Below are 21,370 nucleotides of genomic sequence, written 5' to 3'. Positions count from 1 at the left end.
CTTAGCTCAGGTGCTGCTTCTTCAGCCCCTCTTTTGTTATTGGCTCTGCTAGAACCAGTTTCCCTTCCTTTTCTCAGGTTGTAATTCTATGCTTATTAGCACAAGTTACGTGTACTACTGGAATGGGGCTTTCTCTGTTCGGGGACCTTATTTGGCTTGCTTCTCCTTCCCCTCCACTTCTCCCAGGCCTGGCACACAGTAGATACTTACTAAGTATGTGGAATTAATTAATAGATTAATAAGAGAGCACTACCCTCCTTGCTCCAAACGGCAGAGGATTCTCGCCATGACTGTATCAAATCTTGTTTTCACTTCTGGATTTCCAAGTACTCTGCAGCGACTGGGTTACTGGGCTCTCAGATCTCCAGTGTGGTTTCTCTTCAGTTCCTGTAATAAGGGAGTCCAGTGGTGGAGGAGGGGGGTTGAAGGCCCCAGCACTGCCCACGGGCAGGCAGACCTGGGCTTCTGTACCAGTGACAGCATTTGGGCAAGCCTCCTACTTTCTCTCAGCTTCAGTTTACTTGTGTGTACAGTAGGGTTCAGTTCAGTCGGTCAGTCGTGTCTGACTCTTTGCGACCCCATGAACTACAGCACGCCAGGCCTCCCTGTCTATCACCAACCCCCAGAGTTCACTCAAACTCACGTCCATCGAGTTGGTGATGCCATCCAGCCATCTCATCCTCTGCCGTCCCCTTCTCCTCCTGCCCCCAATCCCTCCCAGCATCAGGGTCTTTGCCAATGAGTCAACTCTTTGCATGAGGTGGCCAAAGTACTGGAGTTTCAGCTTTAGCATCATTCCTTCCAAAGAAATTCCAGGACTGATCTCCTTTAGAATGGACTGGTTGGATCTCCTTGCAGTCCAAGGGACTCTCAAGAGTCCTCTCCAACACCACAGTACAAAAGCAACAATTCTTTGGCGCTCAGCTTTCTTCACAGTCCAACTCTCACATCCATACATGACTACTAGAAAAACCATAGCCTTGACTAGACGGACCTTAGTCGGCAAAGTAATGTCTCTGCTTTTTAATATGCTATCTAGGTTGGTCATAACTTTCCTTCCAAGTAGTAAGTGTCTTTTAATTTCATGGCTGCAGTCACCATCTGCAGTGATTTTGGAGCCCAAAATAATAAAGTCTGACACTGTTTCCATTGTTTCCCCGTCTATTTCCCATGAAGTGATGGGACCAGATGCCATGACCTAAGTTTTCTGAATGTTGAGCTTTAAGCCAACTTTTTCACTCTCCTCTTTCACTTTCATCAAGAGGCTCTTTAGTTCCTCTTCACTTTCTGCCATAAGGGTGGTGTCATCTGCCTATCTGAGGTGATTGATATTTCTCCCGGCAATCTTGATTCCAGCTTGTGTTTCTTCCAGCCCAGCGTTTCTCATGATGTACTCTGCATAGAAGTTAAATAAGCAGGGTGACAATATACAGCCTTGACGTACTCCTGTTCCTATTTGAAACCAGTCTGTTGTTCCATGTCCAGTTCTAACTGTTGCTTCCTGACCTGCATATAGGTTTCTCAAGAGGCAGGTCAGGTGGTCTGGTATTCCCATCTCTTTCAGAATTTTCCAGTTTATTGTGATCCACACAGTCAAAGGCTTTGGCCTAGTCAATAAAGCAGAAATAGATGTTTTTCTGGAACTCTCTTGCTTTTTCCATGATCCAGCGGATGTTGGCAATTTGATCTCTGGTTCTTCTGCCTTTTCTAAAACCAGCTTGAACATCTGGAAGTTCACAGTTCATGTATTGCTGAAGCCTGGCTTGGAGAATTTTGAGCATTACTTTACTAGCATGTGAGATGAGTGCAATTGTGTGGTAGTTTGAGCATTCTTTGGCATTGCCTTTCTTTGAGATTGGAATGAGAACTGACCTTTTCCAGTCCTGTGGCCACTGCTGAGTTTTCCAAATTTGCTGGCATATTGAATGCAGCACTTTCACAGCATCATCTTTCAGGATTTGAAACAGCTCAACTGGAATTCCATCACCTCCACTAGCTTTGTTCGTAGTGATGCTTTCTAAGGCCCAATTGACTTCACATTCCAGGATGTCTGGCTCGAGGTGAGTGATCACACCATCATGATTATCTTGGTCATGAAGATCTTTTTTGTAGAGTTCTTCTGTGTATTCTTGCCACCTCTTCTTAATATCTTCTGCTTCTGTTAGGTCCATAGCATTCCTGTCCTTTTTCAAGCCTATTTTTACCTGAAATGTTCCCTTGGTATCTCTGAAAGCACTAGACCATTCAGATATGACCTAAATCAAATCTCTTATGATTATACAGTGGAAGTGAGAAATAGATTTAAGGAACTAGATCTGATAGATAGAGTGCTTAATGAACTATGGACAGAGGTTCGTGACATTGTACAGGTGACAGGGATCAAGACCATCCCCATGGAAAAGAAATGCAAAAAAGCAAAATGGCTCTCTGGGGAGGCCTTACAAATAGCTGTGAAAAGAAGAGAAGTGAAAAGCAAAGGAGAAAAGGAAAGATATAAGCATCTGAATACAGAGTTCCAAAGAATAGCAAGAAGAGATAAGAAAGCCTTCATCAGCAATCAATGCAAAGAAATAGAGGCAAACAACAGAATGGGAAAGACTAGGGATCTCTTCAAGAAAATTACAGACACCAAGGGAACATTTCATGCAAAGATGGGCTCAATAAAGGACAGAAATAGGGTTAACAGGACCTAACTCAAAGGAAAGTGATAGGGATTCAGCAGACTTATGCCGTTAAGCAGCTAGCACAGGACGTGGCAAGGGTGATCCACTGAAAGCTACTGCTATTATCATTAGTTACTGTTTAATCACACGCAGGAACCAAGGAGGATAAAAACGTGACCTTGGCTATAAGGAGCTCAGGATTGAGTAATGGAAGTAGACAGGTGAATAGGTGACAGTAAGTCGGCAGATGGCTGCTCTCACAGAGCAGTGTGTCTTTGGGGAGGCAGGAGAATGCTGTGGTTGACAGTGCCCATAGGCACAGCAGCCTGGGTGAGAGCCTGCTTGATGCTCCCTGCTACTGCAGGGTCTCAGGCTCCTCTTCTGCAAGACAGGGATAATGGTTTTCTACCTCACAGGTTTGTGGTGAGGATTAAAGCACTTCAGATGGTGCTCCGTAAATGCTACGGGTGTGAAAGTGCTATGATTATTATATAATTATTATATATTTGTATTTAATATATTACTATGTAGTCTATATTCGTTTTATATATTTATACAAGTATGATATGTCTGTTATATATTATGTGATAATAACAATATTATCTATGAGTTACAGTAAAATCACAAATCAGAGAAAATGATCCTCTTGGCTTTGAGGAGGGAAGACATTCCATATCCTGATTGGCATCTTTCTCTTTGTTACAGAAAATGTTTTCTATCCCTTTGCCTTCCAGAAGTAACGGCCTTCCTCTCATTATTCCTGAGAAGAAATCTTCCCCACCTTGGAGTATCACAGCTTTTAAAGAGATTGCTGTATCCCATAATGTGGCCACACCTTGGTGCATCCACTTGGGTTGTTTCAGATACCTTGCTTTTATGAATAAAGCCACTATATCATCCTTGTAGCTGAATCTGTTCATATTCATGATTATTTCCTTAAGATAAATTCCTGGAAGAATCCCTGGGTCAGCAGATAGGCACAGTTTCAGGGCTTTGACCCCGTACTGCAGTTGGCTTCCCTTCAAACAGTAGCCTGTGTTTCCCTTAAGTATCTGGCTAGGGTCGTTCTCACTGTGGTCTGTACCAGAGAATACTTGGAACAGGCCTGGCCTCACCCTCATCTGCCACGAACACAGCATCTGGCTGTGGAGTGAGAACCTTCTCATGTTTCCAGGACAGCCACGGTCACCTAAGGTTTTGTGCTAAGCAGTGTACATTTACGGCTCAGGACAGATCAGATGATATTAGTAAATTCCTCTAAGCTTGAAAAAGTGCCAAGTTGATGCTTAGATGGAAACAGAGGCAGCTATGGATCAGGTCTTAAAGCATATTCTAAGAGCATGTAAGAAGGAAGGTGGCAATTAGGAGAAAATCAATTAGATCTCTTCTCAAGATTAATTCTGTCACATGAGGCAGCGAGTGAAAGTTAAGGATGTGTGAAGGCAGATGTGCCTAAGCTGCAGATCAAGCTGTCCCTGTCTGAACACGGTGGACAGGAGGATGCGAGACGGGAAGACAGTGAAGCAGTAGATCTACCCTGGGAGCAGGAGGAAACCCTCCCTGGAAACAGGGCTGACTGCTCATGTGTGAGGATACTTGCAGGATGCTCAGCTTTCCTCCTTGCCTTGGGAGAAACATTGTTGTTGAAAAGTGTATAGCGGTGTATGTATAATATACTTTTTAGAGTTTGTTTTGGAACCCCCAGCTCCCCGGGAAATTAGAACAATACTCAGGCTGGCCTGGAAAGCACCGTAGAAGTGGGTGAGGAAGACTGGCCAGGAGGTGTAAGGTTCTGCCAGCACTCACTCCTCCTAGGTTGCAGTGCAGCCGCTCACCACTGTTACATGAGCAGGTAACAGGGTACTATTGCCACACACCAAACCCTCCTCTATGTCTGATCTGTGGACAAAGATGGAAGACTTTATCAAAGCACATCACTGGGTTTACTCTTTGGGATCAAAGTACTGGTGAAGACTCTGCAGGTAATCTGTGAAAAAAAATCTTATATTTCCATACAGTGATGTTTTTCAGTTTAAGGCCTTTATCCATGCCTAGCTTAGTACTTCCCAAACTTGCATCATTTACATAAGCCTTCATCTAGTCTTTGGGCCACAACCATATAACTTTTCCACAGTTGTTTGTTTGATGCATTTCTTTAAATCAGTTTTTAAGAACCTCACTTCTTTACATTGCCTCATCCTATTCAATAAAATTTCTAAAATATCAGTTTTGTTATCTTACCGTATTACTCTCTAATATACATGAAAACATTCAGTTCAGTTCAGTTGCTCAGTCGTGTCCAACTCTTTGTGACCCCATGGACTGCAGCATGCCAGGCCTCCCTGTCCATCACCAACTCCTGGAGTTTACTCAAAACTCATGTCCATTGAGTCGGTGATGCCATCCAACCATCTCATCCTCTGTCGTCCCCTTCTCCTCCCACCTTCAATCTTTCCCAGCATCAGGGTCATTTCCAATGAGTCAATTCTTCACATCAGGTGGGCAGAGTATTAGAGTTTCAGCTTCAGCATCAATCCTTCTAATGAATACTCAGGACTGATTTCCTTTAGGATGGACTGGTTGGATCTCCTTGCTGTCCCAGGGACTCTCAAGAGTCTTCTCCAACACCACAGTTCAAAAGCATCCATTCTTCATTGCTCAGCTTTCTCTATGGTCCAGCTCTCACATCCATACATGACTACTGAAAAAACCATAGCTTTGACTAGATGGACCTTTGCTGGCAAAGTAATGTCTCTGCTTTTTAATATGCTGTCTAGGTTGGTCATAACTTTTCTTCCAAGGAGCAAGCATCAAGTCTGTCACTGTTTCCATTGTTTTCCCATCTATTTGCCATGAAGTAATGGGACTGGATGCCTTGACCTTAGTTTTCTGAATGTTGAGTTTTAAGGCACCTTTTTCACTTTCCTCTTTCACTTTCATCAAGAGGCGCTTTAGTTCTTCTCTTTTTGCCATAAAGGTGGTGTCATTGGCATATCTGAGGTATTGATAATTTCCACAATCTTGATTCCAGCTTGTGCTTCATCCAGCCCAGCATTTCTCATGATGTATTCTGCAAATAAGTTAAATAAGCAGGTTGACAATATACAGCCTTGGTGTACTCCTTTCCCTATTTGGAACCAGTCTGTTAATTACATGTATTTTTAAATATTAAAACATAAGTAACTGTTAAGCTAAAGAATGTTCATCCACATCAAACCTTAGAATTGTCATATGTCCAAACTGTGGAACATGTACCACAGTTTGGAGTCCACAGGTCTCGCTCTAAATTTTTGACTGAGATCCTTCCTCTTAACATACACAAACTCAAGATTCTTCTGTCCAGTTGACTGGAATCAGGTTCAGATGTTGCCTGTTGGTTTTTATATCATTGTGGACCCTCACCAATCATCTGTCAGTTTCATGTTGAAAACTTTGGGTGCATTGTGACACCTCTCCAGGTTTGACGTGACCTTTCCTTTCTTCAGATTCTTGTTACAGGGATGACATCTGTGAGGACACACAAACATACCCCACATGGTACCTCCATGTGCCTCCCTTGTGCCTTCCAACTTCATATGATATTGCCAGAGCTTCATTTCTCTTATGTCTGTGTGCCTGCTCTTGTTTGAGTTATATTTTTTCTCAGTCTCATTGGCACACTTGCAGTTTAATATTTCCTGTGGTTGTGGGTCAGCCTTCTCTTCAGCCCCCAGTTGACATGCTTGATGAGCCCCAAATTCACAGAGTAGGTGCATTCCATTGGCACATGTTTTCCCCTCACCTCACTGCAGTGTCCCCAGCCTGTGCAGAAGTTGGAGCCTGTTTTTTCCTCTTAGATGTGAATCTGTGCCAACACTCTGGTCTCAGATTGTCATGAAAGTATCTGACCTGTTGATGTTCACAGATGCATGTCTTATTTTCCAGAAGGAGTTTTTCCTTCCAGGAGGGTAGACCAGTTGTATGTCTGGGCACCTCTGTAAGACTCCTCTGCTTTAATCTGAGAGTAGTTACTGGAGTCTTCTCCAGGTGGCTTTTTCCTTTTCCCAGTGTTACTTCATCTCATCTTTATAATTGCTCATCACCCCGTGAGGTAGGTTCTCATCATCCACATTTTACAAACAAGTAAACTGAGGCTCTAGGGCATCAGCAGAAGAGGAATCTGGACCCAGGCCACATCCCTTCCCCATACCATGTTGTCTCCAGAAGGGTACCTTTGTCACTTCTCGAGCCACAAAAGTGAAAACCTTTCTAGACTGAGTTAAAGAAGCAAGAAAAACTATCTGTCTGGTGCCCAGCATTGCCACGGAGGCAGCTGGACCATTTTGAATGGGTTCCTCACTACGCGCAGTGGCAGGCAGCAGCCACTCCACGGCCACTCCCCTCCCCCACCCCCATCTCACGGCAGCTCCGCAGTGAGCTGTGTGCATTCAGCAGTCGCTTAATATGCTGGGCTGAGGCAATCACTTTGTTTGTGATCACCTCAGAGGAGATGAAAGGAGGTTTTTCCTCTGTGCTGCCAGATGAATGGTAGCAAAGGAGATTACTGTTTAATCTCCAAGTTTCCATGCAGATACATCATACAGCAGAGACTAGACTGGTGTGTCTAGGTGAAAGGTACTGACACACAAGCTGTACTTTTTTCACACGACTGTAGAAGGTAGAGCCAGAGGATTAGAAGGAACCAAGCACACAGGTCTCATACTTTTTAAGATTTCTTCCAAGAGGTTGCAAGGTAACATTTATCATTTTGTCCTGGCTTTTTATTACCTCAAAGACATGCCTCTTTTTATTGCAGTTCACTTTACTGTGCTTCAAAGATACTGCGTTTCCACAGATTAAAGTTTTGTGGGAACCCGTGGTGTCAGATAATGATTAGCATTTTTTAGCAATAAAGTTTTTTTTTAATTGAGGTATGTACATTGTTGTTTAAGACATAGTGTTCTTATATACTTAATAGACAACAGTTTAGTATGAACATAACTTTTATATACACTGGGAAACCAAAATATTCATGTGACTTGCTTTGTTGCGATATTGGCTTTATTGCAGTGGTCTGGAACCACAGCCACAGTGTCTCCAAAGTATAGCTGTCCCAGGTCCTCAAATATGTTTCTTCGAAGTGTGGTTCTTCAACTTGGGTATACATTAAGATCATGTGAGGAGCTTATTGAAAATACAGATGCCTGGTCTCCTCCCCAGTACATTTTGAATCAGGTAATGGCTGGAGCTCCGGCCTCTGTCATTTTAAAAGTGCCCTGGTGATGCTAAAGCCAGCAAGGATTAGAGAAGCACTGGCTTGAGGAAGGGAGGGATGGTCAAGATTGCCTGTCTTCTGTCATTAGCAGAGTGTCTCTTAGATTTTCTTTCAGGGTTTGGGGCAGCCTGGTGGTGGTTGAAAGCAGGGGCTCTGCAGTTGCCACACTTTTCTTCAATGCCATCTCTACCTGCTACCAGCTCTGCAACTTGGAGCTCATTACTTTTCATTTATGAACCTCCATTTGCTCATCTGTAAAATCGATCACTAATAATAACTTCCTTGGAGGGAAATTGCCATGATTAAGTGAGCCAGCGCGTGTAACATACTTGACAGCAAGCCTCTAAGCACCTAATAAATGTTAGCTCCGATTATGATGATTACCGTCAGGAGTCCTACTTTATGTTTGACTAAGAAAGTATCCCCTCTCTGGAGCCTGCAGATTCCAAAGGAGAGGCCCATACGTGAGAGTAATGCAGAGTCGCCCTGGCCCAGAGAGAGCCCGTTGAATGCTAGAGTGCCAGTGCATCAGCAGCCAGCGGTGGGCTGTGCAGCCTTGCTTGGTCTGGGAATGGATTCTTGGGCTTTGTTTTACATGGATCTTATTAAATAGCTGCTGAGATTATAGCTTTGATTAATTCTCTTAGTTGTTAATTCATCCTGGACCCTCTCCCAGACAGGCCCAGGGAGAGGTTGAGAATCCAGCTCATGTAGTTCGGACGTGTGTCTCCCTTGCTGAAAAATAACTGGGACTCTGTACCATTCTGAGGTTTACATAATGCCTCTCTCGGAGCTGTCGAACCTGCGGCATGTGTCTTTTCTCAGGTAGCTTCTGCAGATCCTGGGAGCTCTGGACATACCTGTTTGTTTTGGCAGACAGCATGTTTATCCACAGGAATTCCTATTGTCATGCAGACTGTAAAGTGTAATGTGGCTCTTGTCTTAATTGTGTGTGGTTACCATGTGTGACTGAGACCTGCATAGTTGATGTGGCCCTTAGAAAGTGATGCCGTGGAAAGCTAATGGCAGGAAAAAAATTAAAAAGAACATATTCCAGGCTGCCATCTCTGGCGTTATCACTATATGAGCAAAAAAGCTATCACGGCATTAGGCATTATGTTATCCTACTTTGTTAAAAGAAAAAAAAAATTATATAAGTACCTATTTCTGTGTATAGAAAAACAACTGGACTTTTATGCACCAGAATATATCTGGAGTATTTGTATGCCATTCTGTACTTTTAAACTAAAGAGAAATGCATATTTATTATGTATTAACTAATTTTTAAGTTGTTAAAAACACTCTAATCATACATTTCATTTTACTCTCTCAGCCCATTTTGCAATGAGTTATAGTATAAAAATAAGTAACTGTATCAGTTTCTTCTTTTCCCATAAGTAGTGGGAAAGAAGAAACTGTATTGTCAGCAATACATCAGCAGTCTGTGTGTGGGCTTTCTCAGTTATCGGCAACCATAGATTAGAGAGAGTGTCCCTCCTCAAAAGTAAGTTCTCAGGGAGGAAAGAAGGCTATGTTGTGAGTAGCAAAGTGTCTCTTTAACTCTGAACATTCAAGTCCCTGTTCAGCCATTAATTAGAGGCGCATTCCTAACATGTGGTTTTTGAAATGTTGTTTCAGGAGCAGGCTTCCCTGTTGTACCACGGTATCTCAGTCCTGTGAATCTCTTCAATCTGGGACCAGCCACAGTGACTTCCCCATTCTCTCATGAAACCCATTTTCACTGGCATTCTTTCCCTTTGCAAAGCAGAGGGTTGTTATGGCACCATGGGGAGAGTATGTCAGCCAGTCTATAGGGAACCAAGATCGATGGTGCTTTTGCTGAAGACAACTTGTCAGAAGTTGTGATCACATGTCCTGTGTCTGTGGTCCAAGCAACATTGACATTTTTCACTTGTCACCTCCCTGTTTAATACAACATTGCCCAAACTATGTTTTACGATTATTTTTTCGAACATTGTCCAAATTGTTTTCATGTGCTTAAACATGTTGCCCAAACTGTTTCCTAAGATTATTTTTATCATAGGGACTGAGACTGGGTTAACAAACTTGTAATCAAACCAGCTCAGATTTTAGTGGGGCTTGGCATGCCACCCTTATCAGGAGCAAAAGCTACAGGGGAGAAAAATTGCTTCAGAAAGTCTTGATTCCAAGCTTTCTGTGTATTTGGGTGTTTCTCAGAGATGGCAAACTCCAAAATTGCTGTGCACTCATCATTTTTTATTGCAAAATTCATTAAGCTGCCTTGCTATTATCATCCTATCTTGTCAAGATGATACATTACAGGCTTCATTGCAAAACTTTAACAAGTGGGAGAAAGTACCTCTCGCTCCAACACAGCCCAGGAAAGCCTCTGGGCGTTTGCTTCTGCCTTAGTATTTTTGGTGTAACGCCCTGGGTCTTTGCAGAGCCTCCATCTGGTGACTCCCTTTTCTCCCTGTTTGATCATAGGCAGAGACAGTTTCCTCCTTTGGGCTCTGCGAGGCATCGTGAGCTGCTGTTACAGATCAGTCGTCTTAGCTCTTCTTTTTGACAGCTAGTCTAAGACCTCGTGGAAAGCTAAAATACCAGCCTGTATGATGACATACTGTTGTGCATGGTGGGAAAGCTCCCTTAAAGTGTTATCGGAGGTCTGTGTTTCCTGTTTACCCTTCAGCTCTGAGTATTCAGTGGGCCAGACATGTTCAGGCCTGCCAAGCCAGGCGAATTTGGCCGGGCTCTGCATGTGCGTTCCTTGTCTCACCTCTGGGTTCTGTGATCAGCAGAGACCCTGCCTCTTGTATGTGGTGTGCTTGTCATCAGAGCAAGCGGGAGTCACTTGATAAATATGGAAAGTGAAGGAGCTTAGCTCCAAAATTTCCATGGCAACCCCCAAAAGAAGTACAATATCACCAAAATTATTCTGTGGCTTGCTTTTTTTAGTTGCAGTGATTTGGTTGCATACTCATGTTTTTCCACTCCTGATTTGTACAGAAAACAGAGACTCTGCCCACTGTAACCAGTACTTTGGTTTCAAGGACATTAGTGGTCCCTGCCTGAAGCACCTGAAAAATTAAGTCACGCAAAACTGCCTCCTTGTGTGCCAGCAGAACGCGTCCTGGTAGTTAGGGTTGCCTTATTTATGTTTATCATTTATGTCATGACCGTTGTAGAGCCTTAGTTTCTACTGTGCATGGTCTGGGCACCAGGAGTGTGTGAACTAACCTTGACCTCACTGGCCATTGTCACGGCTGCTTGATGTAGTCTGTGTGGACAGACATGGCCCTGCCCTTGAGTAGCGTGCATTTTTAAGGCACAGATCCACATCCAGTTTGTCACTTCCTAGGGAGCACGTTTTAATGAAAGCATCCAACACATTACCTGTGCACATTTGCAATTGTTTGAGCTTTTATTTTACCATTTCTTTGTCTCTGGGCTCTTCTTTCCTGTGAGTAAGAAGAAAAGAGATTCTTGTTGACAAATAAGCAAGCGTTCTCACTGCCTTCAACCAGGTCAGGAAAATTCCTGCGTTGTGGGGATTCTTTCTGTTTTGGTCATTTGATCTTGTTGATTTGACTCATAACTGGTTGCTGTTTTCCTTTTTTCAGCCCACTAGCCTGTAATTTTTTTTTCCAGCAATATAATTGCCATCAGTCCTTCTTATACCTTCTGATGTAGATGCCAGAGATCGTTTGACTCATAAGTGACTCAAAGAAGTCCAGCTCTGGTATTTGAATGATTTCATTAATTTTTTAATTTTTAATCTTTTAGGCTGCTTGTTCTCATGTTTTTCCTGTCAGAGGCAAGTGTCCATTTGCTGACTTGACAGAAGTCCTCCTGTTTTGAGGGACATTACCGAATCATTTGCTCTTTTTCCTCTTAATTCATTGAAGCTGCAAATTAGAATTTGTTGTGGTATAGTTTTCCTTAACCGCCAAACATTTGATTTGCTGTTGATTTTACTCCCCACTCAGTCTCTGCAATAATCACCTTCCTACTCATTCTCAGAAAGGATTGTCAGCGTTTCAGCTTAGACGTCTGTCCTCTTAGAAGCTCTCAGTCTTATTATGTGAGGTCTCCTGTCAAAGAAAATTGTAGTGTTCCTGTAGTCAGAGAGTGCCAGATTTTCCAGGTCTCCATATCTTGTGACCCATGGAGGATGTCAGTAAAGAGTCTGCCTCTTGGGATGCATATTTGTCCATCTTGGCTGCAAACCTGTGAAATATTATGATTAAGTTTTTGGCATTTTCTTCTTGGACAAAGAATCCCTTTCCCTGATTGTTTGCTTTTGTTGTTGTTTTATTATAAGTCCACCACATGTGACAGGTCCTAGATACCTAAATATAAGTCAAAATATAATCTCAAAAAGAATTTATTATTTTAAGAAAGAATGTATGTCCTCCAGTAAATGAATCCCTCCTCAAGCTCAGTTAGGGTAGAGCCACCTGTTTTATTCTATTAACTGCTAGTCCGAGGAAGGTTGAGTCCTCGTTATCTATCCATACCCTCATTCTCTTATGGGTTTATGGGAGTTTGTGATTAACACACAGTACTATACATAAAATAGATCAACAAAGACCTACTGTATAGTACAGGGAACTCTACTCAGTACTCTGTAATAACCTATATGGGAAAAGAATCTGAAAAAAAGAATAGATATATGTATAACTGAATCACTTTGTCATACACCTGAAACTAACAATGTTATAAATCAGTTATACCCCAAAATGAAATTTTTAAAAAATAAAAAAATTTTCAAAACCCAAAATCATCATTGTTCCACATGCTGTAGTCTTCCTCGTTAGCTCATGGGAAAGACCCAGTCTATAATACTGTAGTGGGAGCTGGGTTCTTAAAACTTTTACCTAAATCCGTTTTTTAGAAACAAAGCTTTTTTATGAGCATTAGGATTCTGGTAAAATACTTTATAAAGCAGAGCATCTTTCTGTGACTTTTTTCAGTTGTGATTTCAAAATGTTGTCTGTCCCGTGCCCAATCTTAGGTTGCTTGTAGTCTACTGAGAAAGGTAGACATATGAATCAGTCAGTACTCTAATATTCATCTGATTAAACTACCAATGAATTAGTGTTGGAGTCTGCTGTCTGGGGGCTGGGTTCGGTACTTGGGAGGAGCTCAATAAATATTTATTGAATAAGTGAAAATTAAAAAATGTTTCATTTCAGGTACTCTGTTTTCTGATGAATAGCAAATGTCCTCATAATATTTTAGAAAAGCTAATATTCTTTTAGCAAGGCATTATTTTAATTCATAGAATTATACCCCTCTCATGGACAAGTCGGAGAAAGCAATGGCACCCCACTCCAGTACTCTTGCCTGGAAAATCCCACGGGCAGAGGAGCCTGGTAGGCTCTAGTCCATGGGTTTGCGAAGAGTCGGACATGACTGAGCGACTTCACTTTCACTTCTCACTTTCATGCATTGGAGAAGGAAATGGCAACTCACTCCAGTGTTCTTGCCTGGAGAATCCCAGGGACGGGGGAGTCTAATGGGCTGCCGTCTATGGGGTCGCACAGAGTCGGACATGACTGAAGCGATTTAGCAGCAGCAGTAGCAGCATGGACAAGTAAATATAATCACAAAGAAATATGAGCTATAGTTATTCTCTTCTATTTCCTATGAATTCAGATAATTATATCCTACATACTTAGCCTCAAACCAGAGTTAATGAAATTCTTCATCTCTCCTCTCATGAAGCAGAACATACATCCTTTGAGCCCCAATGAAATGTCATCCTTACTCCCTGTGGAGTGGAGGTAGTCTTGGGCTCCTCGTACTGTTTCAGGAGTCTTGATGCGAGGATTTTGTGCAAAGGAAAATTTTACTTACTTATGAACTGATTCATACTGATAAATGGCATATCCATTCTCTCAATGATCCCCTAATTATGTAATTTTGGAGTTGTTTTTCTTCCTGGTAGCAAACTCCCATTTGCAGGCCCTATTAGTCCTCCCACATCTTGGCTCAGTGTAACTGTTGATTTCTCTTTCTTTGTTGTTTCTCTTTGGAACTCAAGCTTTTGAAATATGACTTGTTCTAAACCTCAGGAATCAACTTAATAATCTGTTTTTTTTTTTTTTTTCAAAATTTAATTAGAGTTCAAGGATACCCCATAAGCTTCATGGGTTTTTTTTATTCAGAATTCTGAGAGGCTTCAACATGGCCTTGAGAATTTGCCAAGATGCTAGGTATTATTGGTGTGTATGTGTATGTTTGTATGTTTATGTATTTGTGTAACTGATGTGAATATTACTCTAACATCATTTCATAAGCTTATTTTTATATACATGAATAGTGCAAAGGAAGAGCATTTTTTATCATAACACCCCACCCCCCATTTTGTCTAAAGAGACCTGAGTTCAAATGTTGACCTCTAAACTACCATGTAAGTGAGCCTAGTCTTTCTTCTTAGGGATATGGTATACCTCTGGCTCATTTCAGAAAGATCCAGTGAGGATTCACCCAGATATGATATTTCTTGATACTTGAATTGATTGCCCAAAACATCAGTTGATTCCAATATGGTCTATCTGTAAGGAATGTGGAACAAGAAAGACATTCCATGTCTCTGATGTTTTGCTTCTACAGTAGTGCCCATGCCATTTGTCTAAATCATCCAAAGTGTTTTCTTCAGCACATGGTTCCAAGTTTTTAAAGATGGGAAGAAACAGAAAGTTCTTTTCTTTGAGCAATGTTCTGAAGTTTACAAAACACATTCTTGCATATGATCCCACTTGATCCTCATGACAGCTCCCCAAGCTGTGCAAGGCATTTTTCATGCTCCCCATTGTATAGCTGCATTGACCGAGAAACAGAGAGCCAAATATTGCCTGACTCTACATACCCAGTCAGGAGTGTGGTCTTGAAGGGAACTCAAGGTTTCTCCCCTTTGACTTGGTAATATTCTCCAAGCACTAATGTGTCTGCTTGGAACATAGACTCAGATTTGTATATGTAGACTACTCTGTAGTCCTTACAGATCTATTAGTCAAAAAACTAACTGGAAGCTCAGCATCAAATAGTTGGAGCTAGAGGCAACCCAGAAGGATCTGGCTGGGGAGTGATCAGGGGGTTAGATTGCAGAGCCATAAGGAAGTGGATGGCTAAAGAGTAGATATTTTATAGTGTGGTACCATAGGGTCAGAGGTAGGACATGGCTTAGGCAAGTAAGGCAGTGTTAGGGGCAGGAGTTTTAGAATAAAGGGTGAATGTCACAGAAGCCAAAAGGATATGATTGACTGCAAGGGGGCTTTGAAGGTTCTCTCTGTTCTGACCATCTGCCAGTCCAAGGAAGATACAACGTGTGTGGTGGTTGAGCCACTCTTAGGAAAAGGTTTGTCATGTGAAAGAGAAGATATGTCCTGTCAAGCGGAGAAATGAGTTTTGCTCTAAAGTTTCACATCACCTGTTACTCTCAGGTTCTTCCTTTCCCACTGGTAATTAGTATTTTTTTTAAATTCATTTGTTTATTTATTTTTGGCCGTGCTGGGTCTTTGTTGCTGTTTGTGGCCTTTCTCTAGTCGCCGCGATCCAGGGCTGCTCTCTAGTTGTGGTGTGCAGGCTTCTCATCGTGGTGGCTTCTCTTGTTGCAGAACACGGGCTCTAGACACACTGGCTTCAGTGGTTGCAGCGTGTGGGCTCAGTAGTTGCAGCTCACAGGCTTTAGAGCACAGGCCCAGCCGCCCCTCGGCATGTAGACTTGTCCTAGTCTAGGGACCAAACCCACGTCCCCTACATTGGCAGGCAGTTTCCCAACCACAGGATCCACGGGGAAGTCCTCCCACTTGTGATTCTTATTTGTCTTGTAATTCTTCCCTGTGTCCTTTTCCTAGTTTCATTAGCACCAGAGAGCTCCATGTAACCTCATTATTTATAAACGTTTGGATAGGTAGGAACAGACTATCCCAATGGAATCGAATGGAATAATATTAATATGGGGTTTGTGGGTTTTTGTTCCCCACAGAGGAACAAAGAAACAGCCTCATCAACTCCAGTTTGGAATCTGTCGTCTCTTCAAACGCGAACAGCATCCTCAATTCCAGCAGCAGCTTACAGCCCAACATAAACTCCAGTGACCCAGACCTGGATGTGCTCAAACCCACCCGGCCCAACTCACTGTAAGTATGACGTCCAGCTGCTGGCCACAGGGGGCCCTTGTCGGCCATTCTACCCAGAATGTGCTCTCTGGCCCCGCCTGACTTTGAGTATTGTCCCATGAACCTAACGTAAACCTTCTCCCTCAACTTGGAAGCTTGGCTAAGTTTATTTCACATGTTTTAAGCACCATCATCTCAAAGGGGAATCACGATTGTTAACATACTGCTTCTTGGCCTTGGTGATGTTTGATCTACCATCCTGCTGAGATGGCTGATGGCTCCTTGCCTGTGCTGGCTGCTGGGGCATGAAAAACTACTTCTTTTAGTTTTACAAACATCCGGGCACTGTAGTAGCTCAGTAGATCAGCAGCTACATTTGTTTCACTCATTTGTGTTGTCACAGTTTCCCTTCTCCCCAACTTTTGTTGAGTATGTTCAGTGCTATCTGTCTCCACTGCCAGAGAGAATAGCTCCAGGAGCCCTTTGAGTCTTTAGCTCCTCAAAGCTCAACATGACCATGATCACAGAGCAGATGCTGTAAAAGAGAAGAACGTCTGTTGCTTCATTATTTGGTGTTGAGCACCCACAGCTGAGACTGTTTTGAGGCTGGTTGTCCAATCCTCCACAGAAATTAGATCTATTCTGCTTGGGCCAGAAAGTTCTCTTTTGTGGTTACATCCCACATTACTTAGCTTGCTTCTTCAGACCACCGCATAAATCTTGTCCACTAGAGCCTTTGCAGAAAGAATGTGAGGCCATGACCAGAACAGCTGGACCCTCTGGCCACAGTTGTGTGAAACTCAGGAAGAGCAGAGTTGACTTTGCCTTTCTCTGATGAAAATAGTTCGAGGTTCAGCCACAAATTGCCTTCAGGGCAGTCGTTTCTCTTGGTGAGACACCAGCATGTCAGAACCATTTCCTACCCTTCTCCTCGCTGTGGTTGCATGATTGCACCCCACCATTCTATCTCGCTAACATATTTACAGACCCGCAAAATGGGTCTAACATTTTTTTTTTCCTTAGAAGAGACTAAGGGATACTAAGGGTTGGAATGAAAAATGACTCTAAAATGGGTAAGAGGTGCTTAGAAAATGCAGCCACAGTGTAAGATGAAACAGGTCTCTTTTTAATTGTTGACAGCTTTAAATCCTACCGTGATATTCAAGAAGTTTAATTACTTACCTATTATGACGTAGATGATGTGTTTTTATACCAGGAAGTATCCTCAAATGTTCAAATAATGTAACTTGTTCAGCTTGTGGACAGTGAGTCCCTTCTGGTTCTCCATGGCCAGTGGAGCCTCTGTCCCGTGATGGATGGCTCCCTCAGGGACTCCTAATGCTGCTTTCCTAGACTTTAAGGAGATTCTGGTTCCTTTTCTTCCATTCTGTTTAAGCCTCTGTACCTTGTAGTTGCTGAGGTTATTTGTTGCTCAGCATGAGCATGGTTTCATGTGGCCATGAAATTAAAAGACGCTTACTCCTTGGAAGAAAATTTATGACCAACCTAGATAGCGTATTGAAAAGCAGAGACATTACTTTGCCAACAAAGGTCCTTCTAATCAAGGCTATGGTTTTTCCTGTGGTCATGTATGGATGTGAGAGTTGGACTGTGAAGAAAGCTGAGCACTGAAGAATAGATGCTTTTGAACTGTGGTGTTGGAGAAGACTCTTGAGAGTCCCTTAGACTGCAAGAAGATCCAACCAGTCCATTCTGAAGGAGATCTGCCCTGGGATTTCTTTGGAAGGAATGATGCTAAAGCTGAAACTCCAGTACTTTGGCCACCTCATGCAAAGAGTTGACTCATTGGAAAAGACTCTGATGCTGGGAGGGATTGGGGGCAGGAGGAGAAGGGGACTACAGAGGATGAGATGGCTGGATGACATCACGGACTCGATGGACGTGAGTCTGAGTGAACTCTGGGAGTTGGTGATGGACAGGGAGGCCTGGCGTGCTGTGATTCATGAGGTCACAAAGAGTCGGACACGACTGAGCAACTGAACTGAACTGATGAGCATGGTTGCTCAACACTCTATGATTTTCACCAGCAGCACCAATTAGTGGTCTTTAAGTTCCGTTTTCAGCAGCTGGTATCTGGGAGCCCCTAAGGCTTTGTTGACTAGAGTGTGTCCAAAGAGGCTGCTTCAGCAGTTACATGGAAATGGGGGGTTATGTCTTTTAAACAGGTCATGGATGAGGGGGCTTGTGATTTTTTATTTTTTGATGTCTAGATGTGATTTTTTTTGAGAACCCAATTATTCGTCATATGCTATGAAATGTACAAAAGTCATACTTTAAATAAGCTAGATTTGTTTTATGTAAAACACTGGCTATCACTCTACCTGCTTCATGCCATCCGTGGGACACATGCCTACCTGCTATAGGTTTGGGGGCTTTCCCAGGGAAGGGAGTATGAGGCCTGGAACAGTCTCCTTGTTTGGTGGAGGATGGGAGGCTGGAATGTGGGTATGTTTCTTGCTGGGCTGTTGTCTTCCATTCGAGGGAATAGTGAAGTGATCCGTGGGAGTCCTGAGCTCTGAGAAGGCTGCTCTTGAGGTAGAAGCAGTGCTGAAACAGAGTTTGCCTCAGCCCTGATGAGGGCCGTGTCAGTGGCTCCACACTGCAGCTGGTTCACCACCCATCTCTAAACCCAGGGCTGGGAGAGCTTGTCACCCAGTTTGTGCCTGCCTGTTTTTTTTCTGCCTGGGATTGGCCTGGATGGACCACACACAGACAGACTCGAGGTCACCCTGGCAAATGCAAGCTGCAGCATTTCCCTGAGGCTGTGAATTCTGAGAGGTCTGAAGCACCTTCCGCTGTGGTGCTTGGGCTCTGTCACAACCAGTCCAGACCACTTGGGTCTCAGCCCTGGACCCTTTCATTCTTTCCATCTTTGCTCACTTTGAGATGCACCAAACCCCTTAAATGGGAAATACTTAGTGATGGGAAACACACAAGACCAAATCAAGGGGTGGGGGATTACCACTATGTTGAGTATAAATTAGGCATGAGGTGGGGAATCAGTCACCAAAAAACTGTCTTTTTTTAATTTCATTCATTTTTCATTGTTTTCTTAATGACTGGGATGATGCTTCTGACCACATAACAATCATAATGAAAGAAACACATTTGTGACTCGGCATCTTTGGTGCTTCAGAGGCCATATTTTGCTGTCTCATTGGTAAATCTTTCCTAATTCTCCAAGGGGATGAGTGCCCTCTTGTTTTGTGGACATAATGCTAAAGCTGGCATCAGAATCAGAGATGCTACCATTTCAGCCTTGCTAGGGCAAGACTTCGGGGATCCTGTCTTTGGGAGGTCCTCAGCCATCTCTCCTAAAGGAGAAGGAGAGAATCCCTGGGCCTCCCCAGAAGTTTATACTCTGGTCGAGGAGGAAAGACGGTGGTAAACGACAGTGCTAAATGGAACTTAGAACTCAGAAGTGTATATAGAGTTCAACAACTCTTAACTGGGTATTTTTTAGGTACACAAGCCAGTCTAGTGTTGGGAAAGGTGGAGTAGATGAAATGTGAGGTGGGCACTAGGAAAGATGATACGAATGGATGGAAGAGCATTTCAGATAAGGGGATGAGGGAGGCAGAGGTGATCCAGGGTGGAGAAAAACATTCTACGAAATGTGTATTGGAGGAAGGGGAACTTAGTTGTCATCTCAGCATGACCACCAAAAAAAAAATTGAACCAACCTTTTAAGATCAGGTCACTTCACAGCAAAATCCAGATTTCATGCTGGCTGGAACCACTAGACATACACACACACACAAATGAATTTAGACATAGACCTTACAACTTTCACAAAAATTAACTCAAAATGGATCATAGACCTAAGTGTAAAATGCAAAACTATAAAATTCTAGAACACAACAAAGGAGAAAAACTAGGTATCTTTGGGTTTGGCAGTGACTGTTTAAATATTGCACCAAAAGCATAATCCATGAAAGAAAAACTTGGTAAGTTGGACTTCATTTAGGCTAAAAGCTTCTGCTCTGCAAAAGACATTATTAAGAAAATGAAAAGCCAAGCCACAGACTAGGAGAAAACATTTGCAAAATGCATATCTGATAAAGGACCAGTATGCTCAATATTAAAGCAAGGGTATATCATTCCACACCTGTTAGAACGGCTAGCCTCCAAATCACTGACATTAAATGCTAATGAGGATGAGGAGCAACAGAAGTCTCATGCATTGCTGGTGAGAATGCAAACTGAGAAAGCCACTTTAAAAGGCAAGCTGATTGCTTCTTATAAAACTAAATGTAGACTTATCACACAACACAATCAAGCGACCACACTCCTCGGTGTTTACTCAAATAAGTTGAAAACTTACATTCACAACAAAATCCTGCCCACAAATATAAATAGCAGTTTTATTCATAATTGCCAAGTTGGAAGCAACCGAGTCATTCTTCAGCGGGTAAATGGATAACCAAACTATGATACATCCAAACAATGGAATATTATTTGACGTTGAGAGGAAATGAGCTATCAAGTCATGAAAAGACATGGATTAAACCATACATGTGTAAAGCCACTCTGAAAAGACTATAGTATGGTATGATACCAACTACATGACATTTTGGAAAACAGAAAACTACAAAATCAGTAAAAAGATTAGAGGGCAGGAGGGACACAGGGTTTTTTAGGACAGTAGTAGACATAAGACATTATGCCTTTTCAGAACTCATAAAACTCATAGAACAGAAAGAGTGGATCCTAATGTGAACTGTGGACTTTAGTTGATAGTTAATAACAATGGTAATAATAATGTATCAAAATTGGTTCATCAGTAGCTATAAATATACCACAGTAATGAGAGGTGTTAATAATAGAGGAAACTTAGGGAAAGGGGAGAGTTATATAAAAATTCTAAGTTATTTTGAGCAGTTTTTTATAAGCTTAAAACTGCTCTAAAAGACAGGCTATTAATAGATTTTTTAAAATCTAGATTCCCAGCTTCTTTTGAAAAGTTAAAAGATTTGGCCACTTTAAATCCATATGTTTTCTGGTAACAGATGAAATTCTTTAGTCCCTGGCTTCTTATGGTCCCAGTTCATTCCCTTCTGTCTCGGAGGCCTATGATAAATATGGCCCAAGAGTCTTTGCAGCTCCTCCCCTCAAGAGGTGGAGCTGTTGAACTTAGGCTGGCCTTTACCCTCTGACTTGATTTGACCATCATATGACTTCCATGCCAGGCCACAAGGCCCTGCAGCTTCCTGTCTCATCCTCTTGGATCCCAGTCACCATGTAAAAAAGCCCAGTCCAACCTCCTTGAAGATGAAGGACTATTGGAAAGAGAAGGCCTACTCTCACCAGCTAAGCCCAGA

General features: G+C 42.6%; 1 protein-coding gene across 3 annotated transcripts in view; it reads left to right on the top strand.

Moving 5' to 3' along the window:
* Window positions 1-21,370, top strand: part of ARHGAP26 (Rho GTPase activating protein 26) — a 481,157-nt gene that overhangs the window by 386,511 nt on the left and 73,276 nt on the right. For all 3 annotated transcript variants that reach the window (XM_018050208.1, XM_018050206.1, XM_018050207.1), the window contains exon 20: window positions 15,896-16,049. In XM_018050208.1, coding sequence (XP_017905697.1) covers window positions 15,896-16,049 — 154 coding nt within the window. The remainder of the gene's footprint in view (window positions 1-15,895; window positions 16,050-21,370) is intronic.

The sequence above is a fragment of the Capra hircus genome, chromosome 7 (genome assembly GCF_001704415.2).
Source record: "Capra hircus breed San Clemente chromosome 7, ASM170441v1, whole genome shotgun sequence".
In the NCBI taxonomy this organism is placed as follows: Eukaryota; Metazoa; Chordata; class Mammalia; order Artiodactyla; family Bovidae; genus Capra; species Capra hircus.
Note: the sequence above shows the minus strand (reverse complement) of the source record. Positions and strands in the feature narration are given on the sequence as shown.